This window comes from Eleutherodactylus coqui, chromosome 8, assembly GCF_035609145.1.
Source record: "Eleutherodactylus coqui strain aEleCoq1 chromosome 8, aEleCoq1.hap1, whole genome shotgun sequence".
NCBI classification, from domain to species: Eukaryota; Metazoa; Chordata; class Amphibia; order Anura; family Eleutherodactylidae; genus Eleutherodactylus; species Eleutherodactylus coqui.
In genome coordinates this window covers 88,038,596-88,057,367 of record NC_089844.1, presented here as the reverse complement: position 1 = coordinate 88,057,367, position 18,772 = coordinate 88,038,596, and the positions used below count along the sequence as shown (strand labels likewise).

At 44.5% G+C, this 18,772-nt stretch overlaps 1 protein-coding gene across 1 annotated transcript in view; it reads right to left on the bottom strand.

The window, feature by feature from the left end:
- Positions 1-18,772, bottom strand: part of CCDC148 (coiled-coil domain containing 148) — a 185,407-nt gene that overhangs the window by 138,200 nt on the left and 28,435 nt on the right. Inside the window, exon 3 of the mRNA XM_066575998.1 lies at positions 6,017-6,138. Coding sequence (XP_066432095.1) covers positions 6,017-6,138 — 122 coding nt within the window. The remainder of the gene's footprint in view (positions 1-6,016; positions 6,139-18,772) is intronic.

Genomic DNA, 18,772 nt, shown 5'->3' with positions numbered 1-18,772 from the left:
TGCAACTGTCAAAAACATCATGGACCCTACTGACGGATTTACACTTACACAAAGGCTGCTAATCTACAACGATATATATAATGTAGTCAAAATCCTACAAGCTCATGTGCAAAGCCATGGGATACGTGATCACTGGTATACGTGATCACTGAGATCTAGTGCACACATGGTGATTGCAGGGCATGCAGTCTGTCTCTAACAATCCCTAAGGGTACCTTGTGGCTGTCACATTATGTTCCACCACTTTTTTTTATATTATTGTTTTTGGGGTTCACTTTTATGCAACTCCCTTATGAAATACAACTGGACAAAGCTAAAAATGTGAGAATAACTTGAAATTCTTACTTTGAATGTATTTTTGTTGGTATTCGCTAGTTTGTAGCAAATGCTGTTCAGCAGTATTATGGGAACTATAAGTCGTATTTTACCGTTGACAAATAACATTGGCGTTGGACTCCAGATCACTTGACTGCCAGGTTTCATGAACTTTCTGAACATCGCTTATGACGGATGGCTACTTCTAAATGTTTTATGGTCAAGAAGTATTATAAAGAGAAAATAGCAAAAATAGCAGCTAAATATGTGTCCAAACATACTTCTGTTGGTTTCCTCTTTGTGCCCTCCCCCCCCCCCCCCCCCGTTCACCTGCATTGTGATAGGGGGTAAGTAGAGTACGCAGGCACCTAGGGCACCACTGAAGTGGGGAAGACGCAAGTTGAAAAAAAATGCTACATCTTTACATTTCAATTGGTAGCTGCGTCTGAGTCGCTAAAAGTGCTGTAAAATTGTGGTATTACTGGACTCCCAAGACACTTCAATGTTAAAAATGTTGTTTTACCATTGTAAATCAAGTTTGAAGTGATTGCCACTAGTGGTCTCCCTTCTAGCACTTCTGCAATCCACTGTCTGTTGTTAAGTATTGAGTTTCTGTAGTAAGTGTGGCGGTAGCACGTTTGCTTAGCTGTGGGAGAAGAACTATATTCACAGGCTCAGCTTCCCTGCACTCACAAGCTAACAGATCTGCATACACTGTGTAAATAATATCCACAATCTCTGCCTATCCAGCTGTTACAGCACATGTATATGCGCACATTATATTGCGTTCACTAACCATTAGGCCAGAATGTCTCTGAATGCCCAAATTCTACAATCAGTCTGGGAAAGCAGGGGGGTGAACATTCTGATACTGCCTCCCAGCTGAGCTACAGACAGTGCAATGCAGCATGGGAATTGAGAGAAAGGAAGTACAGGACAGTGAACTACTGGCAAGATGATAAGCTTGCTACACGCCCTTTCCCTGAAAGTGGATTGAAAATAACAGGGCAGCAGAAAAATGGGGAAGACCAGCTCAAAGGTAGAAATTTAAAAAAATGAATTAGCGCAAACAGCATCAAATGACAAGGAGAACCTATTATATTTTAGAAAACCTGTTGAAAATTCAGGTACGCTTTAAGGCTAACTTCACATGGGCAAGCGCGATATATGGCCATGAATCCAGCCCCCATTTTGCACTCTCCACTCTGTGAAATCTCCATGCATGCGAGGCGTTTTCATGGCAAAACAGCCTTGTATCACTTCGGGAATGCAGGGAAACTCCAGTGTGCCTGTCAGCCCATCGCAGAGTTTCTCCTATTGTTTTCAATGGGAGACCTCAGATCGCAGCGCGTGCACCATGCACATGGTGCGATGCTGCCGCTGATCCCAATGAAAACAGCACAAGATAGAACATACCGCGATTTGTTTCCTGCATCGCATCGTGGTGCCATGTGGGAAAACATCCCTCATGTGTATGACCCCATTGAAAAGATATTTGTGCAAGATTTGTGCGTCTCGCAACGCACATATCTCATGCAACTTTGACGCGCGTGTAAAACCAGCCTAAGGGGCCATTTAGTGGGTGACTGGTACATTCATACTAGAAAATCTTCACCTATGTGAGAAGTGAAGGAAGCTCTACATTTTTGCCATGCTGGTAACGATTTACGAAGAAGGCGATGCAGTGTATGTGTCACATGGAGGCGCCGTGTTTGATCGCTGTAGCCCTTTATATCCATCATAGACTAAATATAATGTACACAGACCTGCCATTTCTATTATATGATGGATCAATGGTTAAATTGTGAAATAATGATCAAGTGTGCAGAGACTGAATATAATAATCCACCAATTACTACTTGTGAATGACATAAGACAAAGTCTAACAACAAGGCCCCTTATTAACTATGTCCCTTCTGGAAGAAGTAAACCTACAGTGTAATTATAGCATGCCCTCCTTATAATGATCGGATTTTGCTAATTTCTATAGAAGTAGTTCGTAGCTTGACCTCTATAACTGCTAGTTTTATGAGCATATGGCATAATCACTGCCTGAGGATTAGATAGAGTAATGGGTATATATTCCCAGTTCTGCAGAGCAGGAGGCGTGAGTGCTGAGCTGTGCTAAAGTGGATGAAATTACAAATCTGTGCAGGGAGCCCAGGGCCGAACCCTCGAAGGACTGCTAGTGACATTGACACATGGACATGCGATCTGGAAGAGATGACAGGTAATTCCGCCATCCAAAAACTTATGTCCGCTGAAGGACGACATGATGAGAAGACCTAGTAGTTCCGGTTTGTCAGGATTACATCAGATTAGTTAAAGGGCTTGCCCCACCAAAATAATGTATTCCCTATTCACAGAATAGGGGATGACTAGCTGATCGGTGGGATCAGACCGCTGAGACCCCCACGGATCCGGAGAACAGTGGTCTTGTGTATCCTTCAATGACCAGAGCGACAATTGCACAGCACTAATGATCCATCTGTTTCAACGGCGCTGCCATGCATAGCCAAATGCTCAAACCCGCACCGATCAGCAGGTTATTCCTATCCTGGAGGGGGATTACTTCGATCGGTGGGACAAGCCTTGTAAAAGGATACTAAAAACTAAAGTCTATCATATCTTCCATTATGCTAATTGAATGTCTCAATCAGCTAATTAGCGAAGCAGGACTACATCAATGGCATTTTTGTCTCTAGGGTGCTATAGATACAACCACAGGTTCAATTTACTTAACCCCTTTGCCCCTGACACCAGCCGCAAACAGCTGCCATTGGAGCTAGCTCAGATCATGGCTGTTTGACAGCTTACATTCATTGTGAATTCCCCTCGGTAAGTAAGATGTTAGGCCACTTTTACACGGGAGAAAACATGTGTATGTGAAGCTCATGCTTTCCAATGGGTTACTTCACACTAGCAATGTTTTCTCTGATGCTATCTTGCGAGAAAAAAAATCGTGGCATGTTCTATATTGCAGCGATTGGCGTTTTTTGTTTTGTAGCCCATGTTTCCCAATGGAGCCTTTGCTTTTGTTGCACCACAATGCACAAAGTTGCGGTTTTCATGCGATGTGATGCGACTTTAACATTAGAAAATAAGCCCTACCCAAAAAATAAGCCCTAGCTGTACTCAAAAAGAAGAATACTAACCTAAAAGGCTCAGACTGGGTCCATCGCATTGGTTCATCCAGCGCTGTATTGGTTGGCTGAGCAGCGCTTGAGTACCAATCAGAGCCATCGCTTCCTGGAGGAGGGATCTATGAATCCCGCAACCAGGAAGTGATCTTCTGTGGGTGAGCGAGGACTGCAGGACGCATGGCAGAGCTCTGGAGAGCAGCGGGAGGAGCCGGACCGAGCTTTTTAGATAACTATTCCTTTATTTTTTGCAGTGCAGCTAGGGCTTATAGTCGGGGTAGAGGCTAACCTGCTTGCAGCAGAAATGCAATGCATGATTTTTAAAGAGGCATTAGCCAGAGGGGTGTGTTCTACTCCGACTCACAATCAGCCCCCTGTGACGTGATCGTGGGGTGACGATGTTGCCATGGCATCCCTGTATTCAGTGAAGGCTACTAGAGCTGTCATATATTTAACATATTAAGTCTTTTAATTAAAGGGTTTTTCTTTTTAAAAAGTAAAAAAAAACTAAAACAAAAATCTTTAAACATAGTATCATCATAATCGTACCGACTCGTAGAATGCAGTTAACATGTCGCTTTCACCATACCATGAATATCACAAAAACCCCTGAAAAATGTTCCATTTGGCTATTTTGCCCATTTTACATCATTTATAAATTTATAAAAGTTTTCCAGTACATTATATGGTTATATGGTAGATTAGATGGGACCCTTAAAAATACCACTTGTTCCACAAAAAATAATCCCTTATATAGCCATGTCGATGGAAAAATAAAAAAAGTTATAGCTCTTGAAATGTGAGGAAGAAAAAAATCGAAACCCCCCAAAATGGCTGATTAAATATGATATTAGTGAAGTGTTCTAACAGTAACTTCCCTATTATGATGCCACCTGGTGTTCACAGTGTACAGAATTGTGTACGTCCACCTCATGAGTTGAGCGCTGGGGGACACACATGCTAGGTCACTCTCCCCACTGCCAGGTCTCTACACAGTGATCCTCTGCTTACTGCAGGGTAGCGAATTGAAAAAGCTTTCTGTCCTGTTTGCCAAGTAAAGACAAGAGACTGTAGTACATAAAGCCCATTTACATGCAGTGATTATCGCTCAAAATTAGTTCAAACGGCCAAAAGTGAGCAATAATTGTTATAAGTAAACGCGGGCAGTTGTGCACTATTCATTCACTTGTTCTTTAGCACTGGTTTTCCATTTGAATGAAAAATTTTCAGTCTTTTGAGCTGCTTGATGACTTGAGGGAGTAAACAATGTACTCATTGTGTTTGGCTTGCATACATAATGAGTACATTGTTTACTCATGCAGGGAGAAGACAATGGAATCCTGCCACCAGATAATTCTATGCATAAACACATGTCCACCTGAGCAAACAACACTTTCTACTTCTACTAAAGTTTACTTTAGCTAATGAGGGAAATAGAGATGATTTCAAGCTGCTGTCAATCCTTACCGCGGATCTTAGCTGTCCAACAGCTGTGATTGGACCTATCTCTGACCATGACTGCTTGCAGCGGGTGAAAGCTGTGAGAAACACCTGGCACCTGCTGGGTATGAATTGGGTTTAAAGGAGGGGAAGGGAGGCGTGCTTTCTTGCAGCAGCTCCCATCAAACTACTAACAACAACCTGTCCATCCGTGCGTGAGTGAGTGGGTTTGTGAGTGACTTACATGCTCTGCCCCTGATCACATGACAATGACATCATCAAAGGTCCTTCATCCCCAGTGAGGGAGTTACATGCGCCGCCTCTGATCACATGAATGTGACATCATCACAGGTCCTGTACGCACACGGCTGATGTCCAGCTAGGTGTTCGTTAGTATTCCATAGCAACTGAGGCTGCATGGGGTTTGTAGTCCGCCTGTAATCTGCACATGACTTTTGATAATGTCACCATCATGTGATAAGGGGCAGAGCATGTAACTCCCTCACTGGCGATGAAGGACCTTTGATGACATCATGTGATAAGGGGTGGAGCATGTAACTTTCTTACTGGCGATGAAGGACCTTTTATGACAACATTTGATAAGGGGGGGAGCATGTAACTCCCTCACTGGCAATGAAGGACCTTTGATGACATCACCGTTATGTGATCAGGGGCGGAGCATGTAAGTCATTCACTTGGGATGAGCGTCACCATCAAGTGATCAGGGGCGGAGCGTGACGATGATGTCATCACAGGTCCTTCATCTCCAGTGCTGTGCTGCTTCTGATCCCTGTTGTATGGGATGAACAATGTATGTAGCAGTGCTGTGTGTGTGACGTGCATGTAGCACAGCTGTGTGGCGTACTGCCCACCAGAAACACTGGTTCTCTATAGGGCGTTTGTCCAATCAATGCGTGCATACAGAGATAGCTGTCAGTCACTGTATAAGATCTCTTTGTGGTCTCATTTTATGTTCCTTACTGGATGAAAGAGTAGCGCCTGTTAATTTGCTGTAGAAGGGCAATGAAACACAAAGTAAAATAGGTAACAGAAGTGAGAAGAGAGCCCTAAAGGATCATGCATTTTGTAGATAGACTACAACAGTATGGAAACACTGGTACCTTTAATTGGATGCTTGAGGATGCTAATTTCTTGGCTTCGGTTAATGCATGCAGTTGCTGGTAGTCAACAGGTTTGTATTTTGAACTGCCAAATCCGTTCTTCATGCGAACCACTAAATCTCCTAGTCGAAAGAGAAGAGCAGAAAAATCAAAGAAACAGAACTGACATTAAAACTTACAGTTTGGGCTTAAAGTGGTGTAATTAAATGCTTGCTCTTGGGTATGCATAGCAGAAAATTATTGACACATTGGCACAGTGCAATATCTTTATATGCTGCAGAGAAAACGGATCTAAAGCTGTCAGGGCAGATTCACACACAGCAGATTTGTTGCAGACATTTCTGTATCTGTCCCATTCATCCGGACGGAGATTGTAGAAATGCATATGCTTGTCACCAAAACCATCCCAAACAGATGAATGGAGCCGATAGGCAGCAATTTCAGCAAAAAAAATCTTGTGTATGTGAATGCCGTCTGAGGCTTACTTCACACGGGCGAGCGTGATATAGAAACTCTCGGGGATATCTCATATTTGCTCATACAATGTTTGAGCGTCAGCGATGCTTTTTGCTGAAAAATAATCTTGCATCGCTGCAGCCTGGGATTTCTCGCGCAGTTTCTAACGTGATAGACTACATCAGGAGTTGCTAGTGTTAAAACCACATCACACATACATTGCAAGTTTGTGCGTTACAATGCGACAAATTGGAGGATCCATAGGGAAACATGGGCAAGAAAAAATAGCAAAGCTAGAACGACAGAGCATTCAGCGATTTTCAAATCTCGCAACATCATATGACAGGAAATATTGCACATGGAAATGAAGTCATTGAAAATCATGGGTTTCATAATTCAGCATTTTCTCGCAATCTCGAGTCGCTCAAAAATCACGTGATTTTCTTGCCCATGTGAAGGCAGCCTAAGGGCATTGTTGCGGCTTGTTGGTTTGAGGTCAGCCGCATCATTGACTCTTGACGAGTAAGAAACTCACTGCAGTATCTGGTGCATTGGCAAGGGTACGGTCCTGAGGAGAGGACGTGGGTTCAGTGGTTGAGGTCAACGCAGGCTGTTTAGTTAAAAGTTCTCAGAAATGGAATCCTGGTAAACCAAAACCTAAGGGTTCAGAGGCCCCTCCTTGGAGGGGAGGTACTGTCGGGGTTTGTCGGTCGCAACAGCGTTGTGGCATGGTGGCCTCGACGGAGGATCAGACCTGTCCCCTTGTCATTCAGGAAAAGGCTTAATGCACATTCTGCAGAGACAGCTGGTTGCTGCCTCTCTATGCTGCATAGGTGCATGCTGACTATTTATCATTCCTGGGAGAAGGTTGGGGATGTGGTTCTCTAATTGCTCTTCCAATCTACAGGTGTGCAGAGCTTTATATTCTTACCTCTCCCTGTACTCCCCACTGCTTATTCAGTTCTCTAGAGGAGCAGTTGGTGTGCTGATCCTCTATGCTGGGTGAATTGCTCCCGATTCAGATAAGTGCTACTAAATACTTTCAGTTGTTTTTAGTTACCTTTATTATTTTGTTTTGTGGTGTCAGTTCATCTCTCCAGGGTTTCCTACAGGGATAGGCCGGGCCCAGGAAGACGACAATGGGGCTGTCCTTATCAGGACAATGACTCCGCTTTTAGGCAGGGATCCTTCACCTCCCTGTTAGGTAAGGGACATGCTTCTATCTTCCTGGAGTGATGCTCACTGTCCTGCATTCCATGGTGTACTACTATTACCATCAGTGTGTATGCCACCCTGCGCCCATGCGGAGCGTGGTGCTCTTGTGCCACATAGACGAGACATACAGGCTTTCATCTTCCTGGAGTGGTGCTCACTGTCCTACAGTGCATGGTGCACTACTATTGCATTCAGTGTGAACATCACCCTGTGCCCGTGCTGAGCGTGGTTCTTGTGCTGCACATGTTCACAAATGTGTATTATAGATTATGCATGCTACTAGGGGATGTGGCGATTGGGCCTGCCCTGCAGTATCAAGTTATGCATTGTTGGTCTCTTTTTCTGTGAGCTGGCTTTGCACATTTTTTCTCTCACCTCTGTGATTTTATTTAGCTATTAGTGAAATAGCGTAGGTTCTGACATACATGTGGTGGCCTTGCCGTGACCCGTCAGTTTACGTGTTTTGGACAAAATGCAAACTAACACCTGCATTTAGCAGTATTTTTTGCATTCAATGTGCTGTGGAGCCCAGGATGCCCTGCCAGTGTGGTAATGCAGGGCAATCCACTGCTTTGCCAGTAGGTGTTGTATTCCTGTATTGTGTGGCACACTTATGTATGGCTGGCATCCTTGGTATCAGTTCACAGGTGCAGACTATGTTGTCTGCAGTAACACCTCCCATAATTTTGGGTTGAGGTGAGTGGCTGCACATGAGTCTGCACTGAACATTTTGCTCCCTCATATTGCAATCTGGCTTTCTGCATGCTACTAAGGGATATGGTGATTGAGCCTGCCCTGTAGTATCAGGTGATGCATATAAAACAGCCCTTACTCATAGCAGCATGTAGATATAGTCACATTGACTTTTCCCAATGTTTGTCATTTTAACTTAAAGTGTAACTATCATTTCATTTTTTAATAGGCAATTATAAGCATTTTTAAAATATGTTTAATAAGCTTATTCTGTACGCTTTTCATAGAAAACCTCTATGCGGCTAGGAGAAGTCATTGCTAGGGAAATCCGTATTCAGTTACTGCATAGCTGATTATGGAGCTCCCTTCTGCACTGTCATGTCTAGTGCAGTCACAGTTCTTCCCATATAACAGTTTATTAATTGCAGCTTTTTCATTATACCAGTTTATATCCACTTTCCTACCACCGCTTAGTTTTACAACACTCCTGCCTCATATCAAATGTGTCCTGGCTCAGCGTGAGGAGAAGCCATTCTGTGCTGCAGACGGCTTCTCCTCCTCAGTTCGAAGCTGCTCCCCGCCGGTCCCAGTGCAGGCACAGTTCAGATGGGAGCTCTGTATTTAGCTATGCAGTACTTGAATACACATTTTGTTAGCAATGGCTTTTTGTAGCTGCATAGAGTTCTTCTATGAAAAAAAATGTACAGAATAGGCTAATTAAAAGTATTGTAAAATGTTTATAATTGTCTATGCTGTACATGAAAAAAACTGATTAGGGATCATTTCCACCATGGGCGATGCGGTATCCCACCGCGGGAGCCACCGCCGAATCTCCGCCGGTCAGCCCTATCTAATAGATAGGCTGACCGTGGAACATCGGGGCAATTCGCAACATGCTGTGGATTGCCCGCCGTGAGCGGAGAATCGCAATGATTCTCCGCTTGTGGACAGGGGCCGGTGCTTTCCATAGCGATGCTATGGGAAGCGTCAGCCGGCCTGATTTGACGGCGGTTTACCGCCGGTGAAATCCCTGCCGTGGACAGGGGGCCTTAGGGCTCCCACACAGTTGCAGTTTTTTTTTTTTACGCGATTGTCAATTGGACTTACTAATGTTAAAAACGCAACGCAATTTGGTGCGTTGCGTTTTTTACATTAGAAAGTCCCATTGACAATCATGTTAAAAAAAACCGCAAGTGTGTGGGAGCCCTTAGTGTGCACACTGAGGGACTCCGCTGGGGTTTCCGTGACCGCTGCAGAAAACTGTGACGGAAACCCCAAAGAGAAATAAAAGCAACCATTCACTTCTATTGTAAATTGGACATCTTTTTGGTGTCCGTTTTACAAGGTGCCCAATTGTTTCCGCTTTATTTGGAGTTTAGAGTAGTATAGTCAACTTCTTAGAGGCCTTGTAAAACGACTGGGAATATAAGCCAAAACCAGAGTCTTCTCTGTAAAGCCTTATTCAGACGACCATATTTACGCAGGTATTTAGCCGCTTAAAAAAAAAAAAGAACATCGCCCAAAAAGTCGCAACCATTCAAAGCATTGGATTCCAATGTATTTATTCAGATGAACAATTTTTGGCCACGTAAAAAAAAAATCATGCCAGGAAAAATAGCACATACTTAAGCGTTTTCAGTCGCTGATTTTACACGCAGTGTGAAAAGATAGGCCTTGTTCTATCTTTTGCCAAGATACACAGAAAGTTCCCATAGACTTCAATGGAATTTGAAAAAAGGGAGGGGGAGGGAGATACCTAGTGCACAACGTTGGGAAAAGAATGGCCTGATTTTAACCATTATTAACCATTCTGAGCATTTTACAGCGATTGATGGTTTTCATCGCTGCTGCTTATTTTTTTGCTGATATGCACCAGCGGCTTGTGTGAATGGCAGAAAATACGTGGCTAAAGTTTGGGACTCGATCGCAGCGATTATTCTTTCATGCGATTATACGGTGCGTACGGGTAAATGTAAAAACACATACAGTCGTGTGAAGGAGGCCTAAGAAAAAGATAACCATGTACAGACAGCTGTTTCAGGGTAGTGGCTCCTCCGATGCATTTTTTTTCAATACGTCGCGTGTTCCAACAGATCTGTATTGGTATCACTTGTAGCCCATAAAAGTTAATGGGTTGAATTTAACCTGAATACGACCGAGCACAATACTTGAGATAAGTCTGCTTTTGTTCTACTTACTTATCTGGGGTATTTGTACATTTTCCCTAGAGGTTGTATGTATTTTAGTGTCCTCTTAGGTTTGCCACTATTCTCTGTCACCATCTAGGGGGGTGTCAAGGTCACCCTAGGTTCCTGAAGTGGGGCCGCTCTCATCAGGACAATTGCCTCACTTATGGGTGGGATATTCTTGTAGGTTTAGTTTTGGCTTCCCTGTTTTCTTTTGCTGTTTCTTTATTGTAAATGTGTGCTATCTGCGGTTACACTCTGTGAGTACATCCATCTTTTTACGACTGTATCCAACCAGAAGTAATCAGCTTACGCACCTGATACAATGCTCTCCGAATTTCCCGGAGAGTATGCCCACCAAGCCCACCAACAATACCCAATATACAAGGTATGGGATAAAGACCAATATCAACAAGATAGGTATAGTTAATTATCTCTAATACCCCATTCCGAAATTCACACAATTTTACACAACCCCAGACTATATGCATTAAATCTGCACCACCATGTAACATTCGGGACAGTGTGCATGTAATCTAATACCCATGTTTAACATCTTTAATGGAGTATGATAAACTTTATGCACTACATACTATTGTGATATTTGTTGACTGGAATCATACACAACACTGCGGCCCATTAATCCTTATTAATATGACCGAAATCTTATTCCCATTTTTCTTTTATCTTCATTGGTAATTGCTATAAATAGTAGGAAAGCATCTGTCTATATAAATAAGATATTACACCCCTTGTAGCTCCAGAACATCCAAGAAAATTCACCAAAAGGTGTTGGACTGTAAGTACAGATACTTACCTGCCGAAGCAGCAAACGCCTGTTGTAGCTGAAGGAACTGGAAAAACTATCTATGGGGAACCTCATAAAGTTCTCTAAATTGTTCAAAACTATAAAAAAAGACCCCCAGAAAGATTACCCCTTTCTCCTCCCATAGTGAAAATCCCTCCAACCTAAAAAACTCCAGAGAGGGTGTATATAGTAAATCCATCTAGTTGTAAAATCTGCTGAAATTTATTCCATAATTTGAAGGGGTTTGGTCATTAAAAAAATAATAAATCTACACTAACCTATTCCTCCCCCATCAGTCTTCTCACCACATCTTCTTCTCACTGATCTTCTCCTGCCTCCTCCAGTCCCCCGGGTCAGCTCACCTCCACCCGGCCGGATCCTCTTCTTCCTGCGATGAAGCGTTCATTGCCGGCATTCTGCATTTGGCATTCCTTGCTTAGGGCTCATGTCCACGGGCAAAATAAGAATTAAAATCCGCAGCGGATTTTAACTCTTCTCCCGCCCGCGGATCCGCACCCCATAGGGATGCATTGACCACCCGCGGGGTAGATAAATACCCGCGGATGGTCAATAAAAGGGATTTTAAAAAAAATGGAGCATGAAAAAATCTGGACCATGCTCCATTTTCATGCGGGTCTCCCGCGGGGACGGCTCCCGCGGGCTTCTATTGAAGCCTATGGAAGCCGTCCGGATCCGCGGGAGACAAAAATCGGGATTTACTCACACGCTCCGTTTCTTCTCTTCGCCGCGGCGCCATCTTCTCTCCGTCGCGGCCGGATCTTTTTTCTTTGGGACGGCGCATGCGCGGGGCATGTCACCGACGTCATCATGCGCATCCGCCGAGCCGAAGAAAGAAGATCCGGCCGCGACGCAGAGAAGATGACGCCGTGGCGAAGAGAAGAAACGGAGCGGATGGGAGGTGAGTTTATTCTCATTTATTCTTATTTTCAGCCCTCATGTCCGCGGGGCAGGAGGGACCCGCTGCAGATTCTCCATGGAGAATCCGGAGCGGGCCTGATTTTCCCCGTGGACATGAGGCCTTAGGCAGTGAACGCTACGCCACTAGTGACTGGGTACACTGAACTGCAGGAAGCAGAATGCCAGCAATGTACACTTCGTCACAGGAAGAAGAGGATCCAGCCAGCTGGAGGTGAGGTGACCCGGCGGGACTGGAGGAGCCGGGAGAAGATCTAGTTAGAAGACTGATGGGGGAGATATAAGTAAGTATAGAATTTTTTTTTAAATGACAGAACGCCTCTAATAAAAAAACGCAACAGTCGATTAGGGTCCCTCTATTCCTCTTTTTTTCACATACTGATATAGGAGGCTACAATCTGTTGTTTTAAGAACTAATCTGCCATCACCCCATTTCTTTTTCTTTAACCCTTCAACTGTTGCAATTGAAACAACAGAAAGATTTCATTGGGTATTGCCAACCCTCCAGACAGTTTATCACTTTGAAGGGTCTCCAATTTAATTCTAAAAGATTTCTTATTCCACAGTAAACACTAGAGATGAGCGAGTATACTCGCTAAAGGCAATTGCTCGAGTGAGCATTGCCTTTAGTTAGTATTTCCCCCGCTCGAGACTGCAGGTTCGGGTGCCGGTGCGGGGGAGCAGTGAGTAGCGGCAGTCAGCAGGAGGGAGCGGGGGGAGAGAGAAATCTCCCCTCTGTTCCTCACCGCTCTCCCCCGCAGCTCCGTGCCTGCTGCCGGCACCCGAACCTGCAGTCATCGAGCGGGGGAGATACTCGCTAAAGGCAGTGCTCGCTCGAGCAATTGCCTTTAGCGAGTATACTCGCTCATCTATAGTAAACACCTAAATATCGTATGGAGTCTAAAAAAATATAATTATAGAATCCAAACTGAAGGGATTTTAAGTATATAAAGAAGTTGTGGCATCAAAACCATTTTAATTAGAGATGAGCGAGCATACTCGCTAAGGGCAATTGCTTGATCGAGCATTGCCCTTAGCGAGTACCTGCCTGCTCGGGAGCAAAGATTCAGCTGCCGGCGGCGGGCATGGGAGAATGGGGAGGAACGGAGGGGAGATCTCTCTCCCCCCCCCCTCCTCCTGCAACTCACCGCTCCCCCCGCGCCGGCAGCCGAACCTTTTCTTCCGAGCGGGGAGGTACTCGCTAAGGACAATGCTCGATCGAGCAATTGTCCTTAGCGAGTATGCTCGCTCATCTCTAATTTTGATAAGATTTCCCCTGCCAATTATCGACAATGGGAGATGTTTCCAAAACTTGATCTTATTCTCAAACCTTTGTACCAATGGAAGCAGATAGGCAAATATATAGTCTTTAGGCTTAGAAGATACCACAACTCCCAAAAATTTGAATCACTATTTGTAATTGTGTATTTTCCAATGTCTACCGGCAAGTTATCAGGGAACAATCACAGATTTCACCCAGTTAATAGTGAGAGCTGACATCTTAGCAAATATATCAAAAATGGACATAATGGGACTCGGTGATCGACGGCATATAATGAGACATGCTCCTCTATTTCTCCACACTGCAATCCAACTATATCAGGCGATTGCCTTATGAAGCCAGCCAAGGGCTTGATTGCCAAGGCAAAGAGAAAAGGGGACTGGGGACACCCCTGCCTTGCTCTCCTCTCTAACCACATCCATCATAAAATACGACCATTAACCCTCACTCTTGCCCCTGGCATTGAGTAGAGCAGTTTACCCATGCCACAAATGTCTCACCAAAACCCATCCTATGAAGAACAACTCATAAATCTTTCCACTTGATACTGTCATCAGCTTTGGCAGCGACAAGTGAAAAAAACAGCCCCGCTTCCACAAACTCGAATTCGCACGTGCGATTTTCACACAGGTGAAAAACACTTGTGCAAATTGCCCATTATGCCTTAGGGGAGCATAAAACTCGCTTGTACGTGCCAGCCCAATCCGATTTTTTTTTTGCTCACATAAAGGAAGAATTGACGATTTTATTTTTTAGCAGAATGACCCAAAAATTGGATTTGCTGGAATTTTTCTTTCACATTGCTTTTAGCAGCACTGCACGTGCAAAATCGCGAATGTAAAAATATTATTGCGCCAATTAAAAATAATGGGTTCTTTTCCCGTGTGATTTCACAATGCACAGAAATTGTGCCAAAAAAAAAATCGCCCACGTAAATGCACCCCTATATTAATGATCCAGACTAAGGCCGGCTGACACGAGTGTGTTATAAAACCTTGCGTATAAAATGCCACACTTTACAGCTGTGTAAGCCGCCATATTACCACATATGACAGCGATTTCGCACTACGCACGACGGTGTATCTCACAAACGCTGTCATGCGCAATGTTTTCCAATTTCCCGCTGTCGCTTAGCAATGTTGTGCATAAATGCCACACATTCGCAATATAATTGCGCTTTGTACAGCATTCATTACATGCCCATAGAGAACAATAGGGCTCTATCGCCTATAATGTGTGCCAAAATAGAAGATGATGCGTTCTTTTTTATTATACGCAGAATATATATATGCAAGTGTGAATGGATCAATGAAAATCAATGTACTTTGGGCGCGTAATACGCTATTAAATTGCGCTCGTATGAAGCCTGCCCTAACATAGAGTGTACATCAGGCACTGGTGTGGCCATCTTTGTTTCTCCATCCCTGGAGGGTCGCTTTAATGTTGCAGACTAAAATAGTATGAACCCTAAGGCCTCATGTCCACGGGGAAAATCAGGCCCGTAGCGGGTCCCTCCTGCCCCACGGACATGAGCGCTTAAAATAAGAATTGACTCACCTCTCGCCCACTCCGGATCTTCCCTTCGCCGCGGCTTCATCTTCTCTCCGTTGCGGCCGGATCTTCTTCCTTCAGCCCGGCGGATGCGCAGGGCACGTGGGTTGCGTGCCTCGCGCATGCGCCGGCCCAAAGAAAGAAGATCCGGCCGCGACGGAGAGAAGCCGCGGCGAAGAGAAGATCTGGAGCAGGTGAGTAAATTCCGATTTTGGTCTCACGCGGATCCGGACGGGTTCCATAGGCTTCAATAGAAGCCCGCGGGAGACCCGCACGAAAATGGAGCATGGTCCAGATTTTTTTATGCTCCATATTTTTTCAAATCACTTTTATTGACCATCCGCAGGTATTTATCTACCCGCGGGTGGTCAATGCATCCCTATGGGATGCGGATCCGCGGGTAGGAGAAGAGTTAAAATCCGCTGCGGATTTTAATTCTTCTTTTGCCCGTGGACATGAGGCCTAAGTAGCACCTTCTTCATCTTCGCTTCTAAGTTGTGTGGCCCTTTAAATATATTTTCACTGCTGTGCAGATATAGGCTTTGTATATTTTCTGTGCACATATTAACTGTAAGAACTAATGATTTGCTTGTGTAGTAAAAAGTTTTATACAACTGGGGTAACGAGACAGCAGAGATCATTAGGAGGCTTCATTCTGAACCGCGCCTGGAAGGAGCAACAGTCTTTCAAGTCTCCATTTGAAGAAAGTGGTCAGGGGAAGGTGGATTGTGTTCAAAGACAAAAAAACCCAGAAGTGATGTTATTTTTATACTTGTTGCAAATTTCAATCTTGTTCCAGGCCCGAGGGACGAGCTCTCCAATAAACTGCAGCAATCAATCAATAGCATTCAGGTTCATACTGCCAAAAACGAGAGCTGCTGGAACTGTTTATAAGAGCACGTCTAATAGAAGGTCTACAATGTAACGGCATTCATAGTCTGCTTTCTTGTAGCGATAATACAATAATGGGGAACTTCAGACTCCTTTATGAATCATTTTCTGATCTTGATGTTTGCTATACAGCTGCCCAAATGTGTTTGTCCCATTGCTGAGCGACACTAGGCACTGCCAGCTGGTGACACGTACTGATGCCCACTCTGGTGCCAGCTGCTCATATTGATAAGCATGACTAATGCGTTCAGTCCGGTACTGGATGGAGGGCACAATTGTCACCGAAGAGATGGCATCGAACCAAGTAAGTATTGATGTTTTAATATAGCATATTTAGTGTGGCCGTGCATGGGTGTAGCTATAGGGGGCGTAGAGGTAGCACTTCTGGTGTCTGACGCCGCCCCAAATCCCCTCTGCTATACTACTGGGCTTACCTTCGAAAACACCCAATTTGATGATTTCTCATGAACTTATGGACACGTGTAAAGTGGTCTGGCAAATGGCTCCCGGGAAGGAGTGGGCAATTGAAAACCAATCTGCCATAGTCGCCTTGAAGAAAGCAGGGCATGTTCTGTGCAAAATTACTCGCCTGGAGGTTTTTCTGGGTGGCATGCAGTGGAACCTCGAGAAATAGACGGAAAACAAGAGTCTACGTAATCGAGCACCACCTGGACAATGTTGAGCGACTGCAAACCAGGAGGATAAATCAACATAGTTTAATGTATGAGAGAAAGAGTCCAATCTGAAATTGGTCTATTTAACCCTTTCCAATCCAATTTGTATCCTGGTTTTCCTAGGGGGCTTACTCTTTTTTTCTGCCGTTATACAACGGCGCTATATGCTGGCTAAAGCTAGTACTGCATGAGGTGATACGTTGGATAGGCTCAGACAGCAGAGAGGCTGGCAATATACAGTAAGAGAACCCCGACGGGTGTCTTCCAACATCGAAGCTGTACAGCCTTAAATCATAATGTCTTTAGACGTCAGACAGTGGATTGGAAAGGGTTAAAGGGGTTTCTAGGACAACAATACTGATGGCCTATCCTTAAAATGGGTGACCAAAATCAGATCAGTGGATGTTTGACTAGCTGATCGGCTGACTAAAGAGCCTCGATGTTCCCTTTTACTAGGCACAGCTCTGTGCATTTAGTAGTGGTGGAGCCTGGTGTTGTAGATCTCTGAAGCTGAATTATGGATGGACTATAACAGCAGAAGATCAGTTCCAGCGCCATTGCTGTCTATGAGAAACAGAAAAACAAGACTCTAGTGTAGAGTACAAAATTGGACGACTGAGCAACAAAAACATTGCCTGGTCGCATACATCCAGATTTCTGTTGCACCATGCTGATGGAGGGTCAGAATTTGGTGCCAGTTGCACCCTACCTCTCAGGTTGGTGGGTGGGGGAATGTTTTCTTGGCACACCCTGGGTCCTCTCATACCTGTAGATGGACGCAATGATAAAATGCTGCAATTCTGAAAGCTGAAGTCCAATGTGCTACTAAATAGGGGTCTCTACTATCTAATAAAGTGACCATTCAGTGTATCTTTCAGCATCACACGGCTGCGACTAGGTAGGACCAAACTGAAGACAGATGTACACAAGTCAATGGGAACCCTATAGATTCATCATCCCAGTGGCAGTCTTGGGGTACTTTTATACGAGTCCACCACGATTGTCTGAAAAATCACTCAATTGAGCAATTTGGAGTGATAGTTGCTCCATGTAAAGGTTCCAAGGTACTGAGCGAGAAATCGCTAATTAGTCGCTAGTCACTTCATATCAGCTCATTGAAATGAAGCGACTAGTGAGTGACGTCTTGCTCAGTATAAGGCCCCGATGTTCACGGCACTCGTGGATTTTCAATGCGGATATCCACAGCGGATGTACTGCGGATCATCTTAAAAATGGCTTGCGTGGAGATCGCGAATTGTGTGATTTTGTCTCCCATAGAGATGAATGGAGCCATATCCGTGAGGGATCCACGATAAAATGGAGCATATTGCAATTTTAGATCTGCGTGGGGCATCCACAGGGTTAAATCCAGTTGCAGATGCCCCATTGTTTTCTATGTGCGGCTAGAGCTGCGGATCTCCCACGCGGGAGATCCGTGCAGATTTAATAAATCAAATTGGCACGTGGACATTGGGCCTAAGGGCTCCCACACCCTTGCGTTTGTTTTTGTTACGCGAATGTCAATGGGACTTTCTAATGTTAAAAACCCATCACAAGTTTCTGCTTTGTGAGTTTTGTGCGATGCGTTTTTAACAATAGAAAGTCCCATTGATATTCGCATTGAAGAAACGCAGCGTTAAAAAAAACCCAAGTGTGTGGGAGCCCTTAGGTTACTTTTACACTGGGCGACTTTTGGGCACTTAGGTCCTCTGCGGTCTTCCTATCGACGTCCTATCCTCTGCTTTTACGCAGGAACAAGAGTCCTTCAGTAAGTGAAGGCGGTGTGCGCCAGAGATCTCTTCCAGCTGCCCGCGTCCATTCACTGTGAACAGACAGTCATGCAAAGATGAACGACTACCTGTTTAAACAGGCCGACAGTCGCTTGTTTTTTAGGTGAACTAAAACCTAAGCAACTTTGACAAGTGAGCAATTCTCACTCACTTGCCCTTTGAGATTATGTGTTTACATGGGGACTACTGGCGTGTGTAAAAGTACCCTAAACAGTAAGCCGTTCATCTTTGAATGACTGCCTGTTCACAGTGAATGGAGGCGGGTGATCTGGAG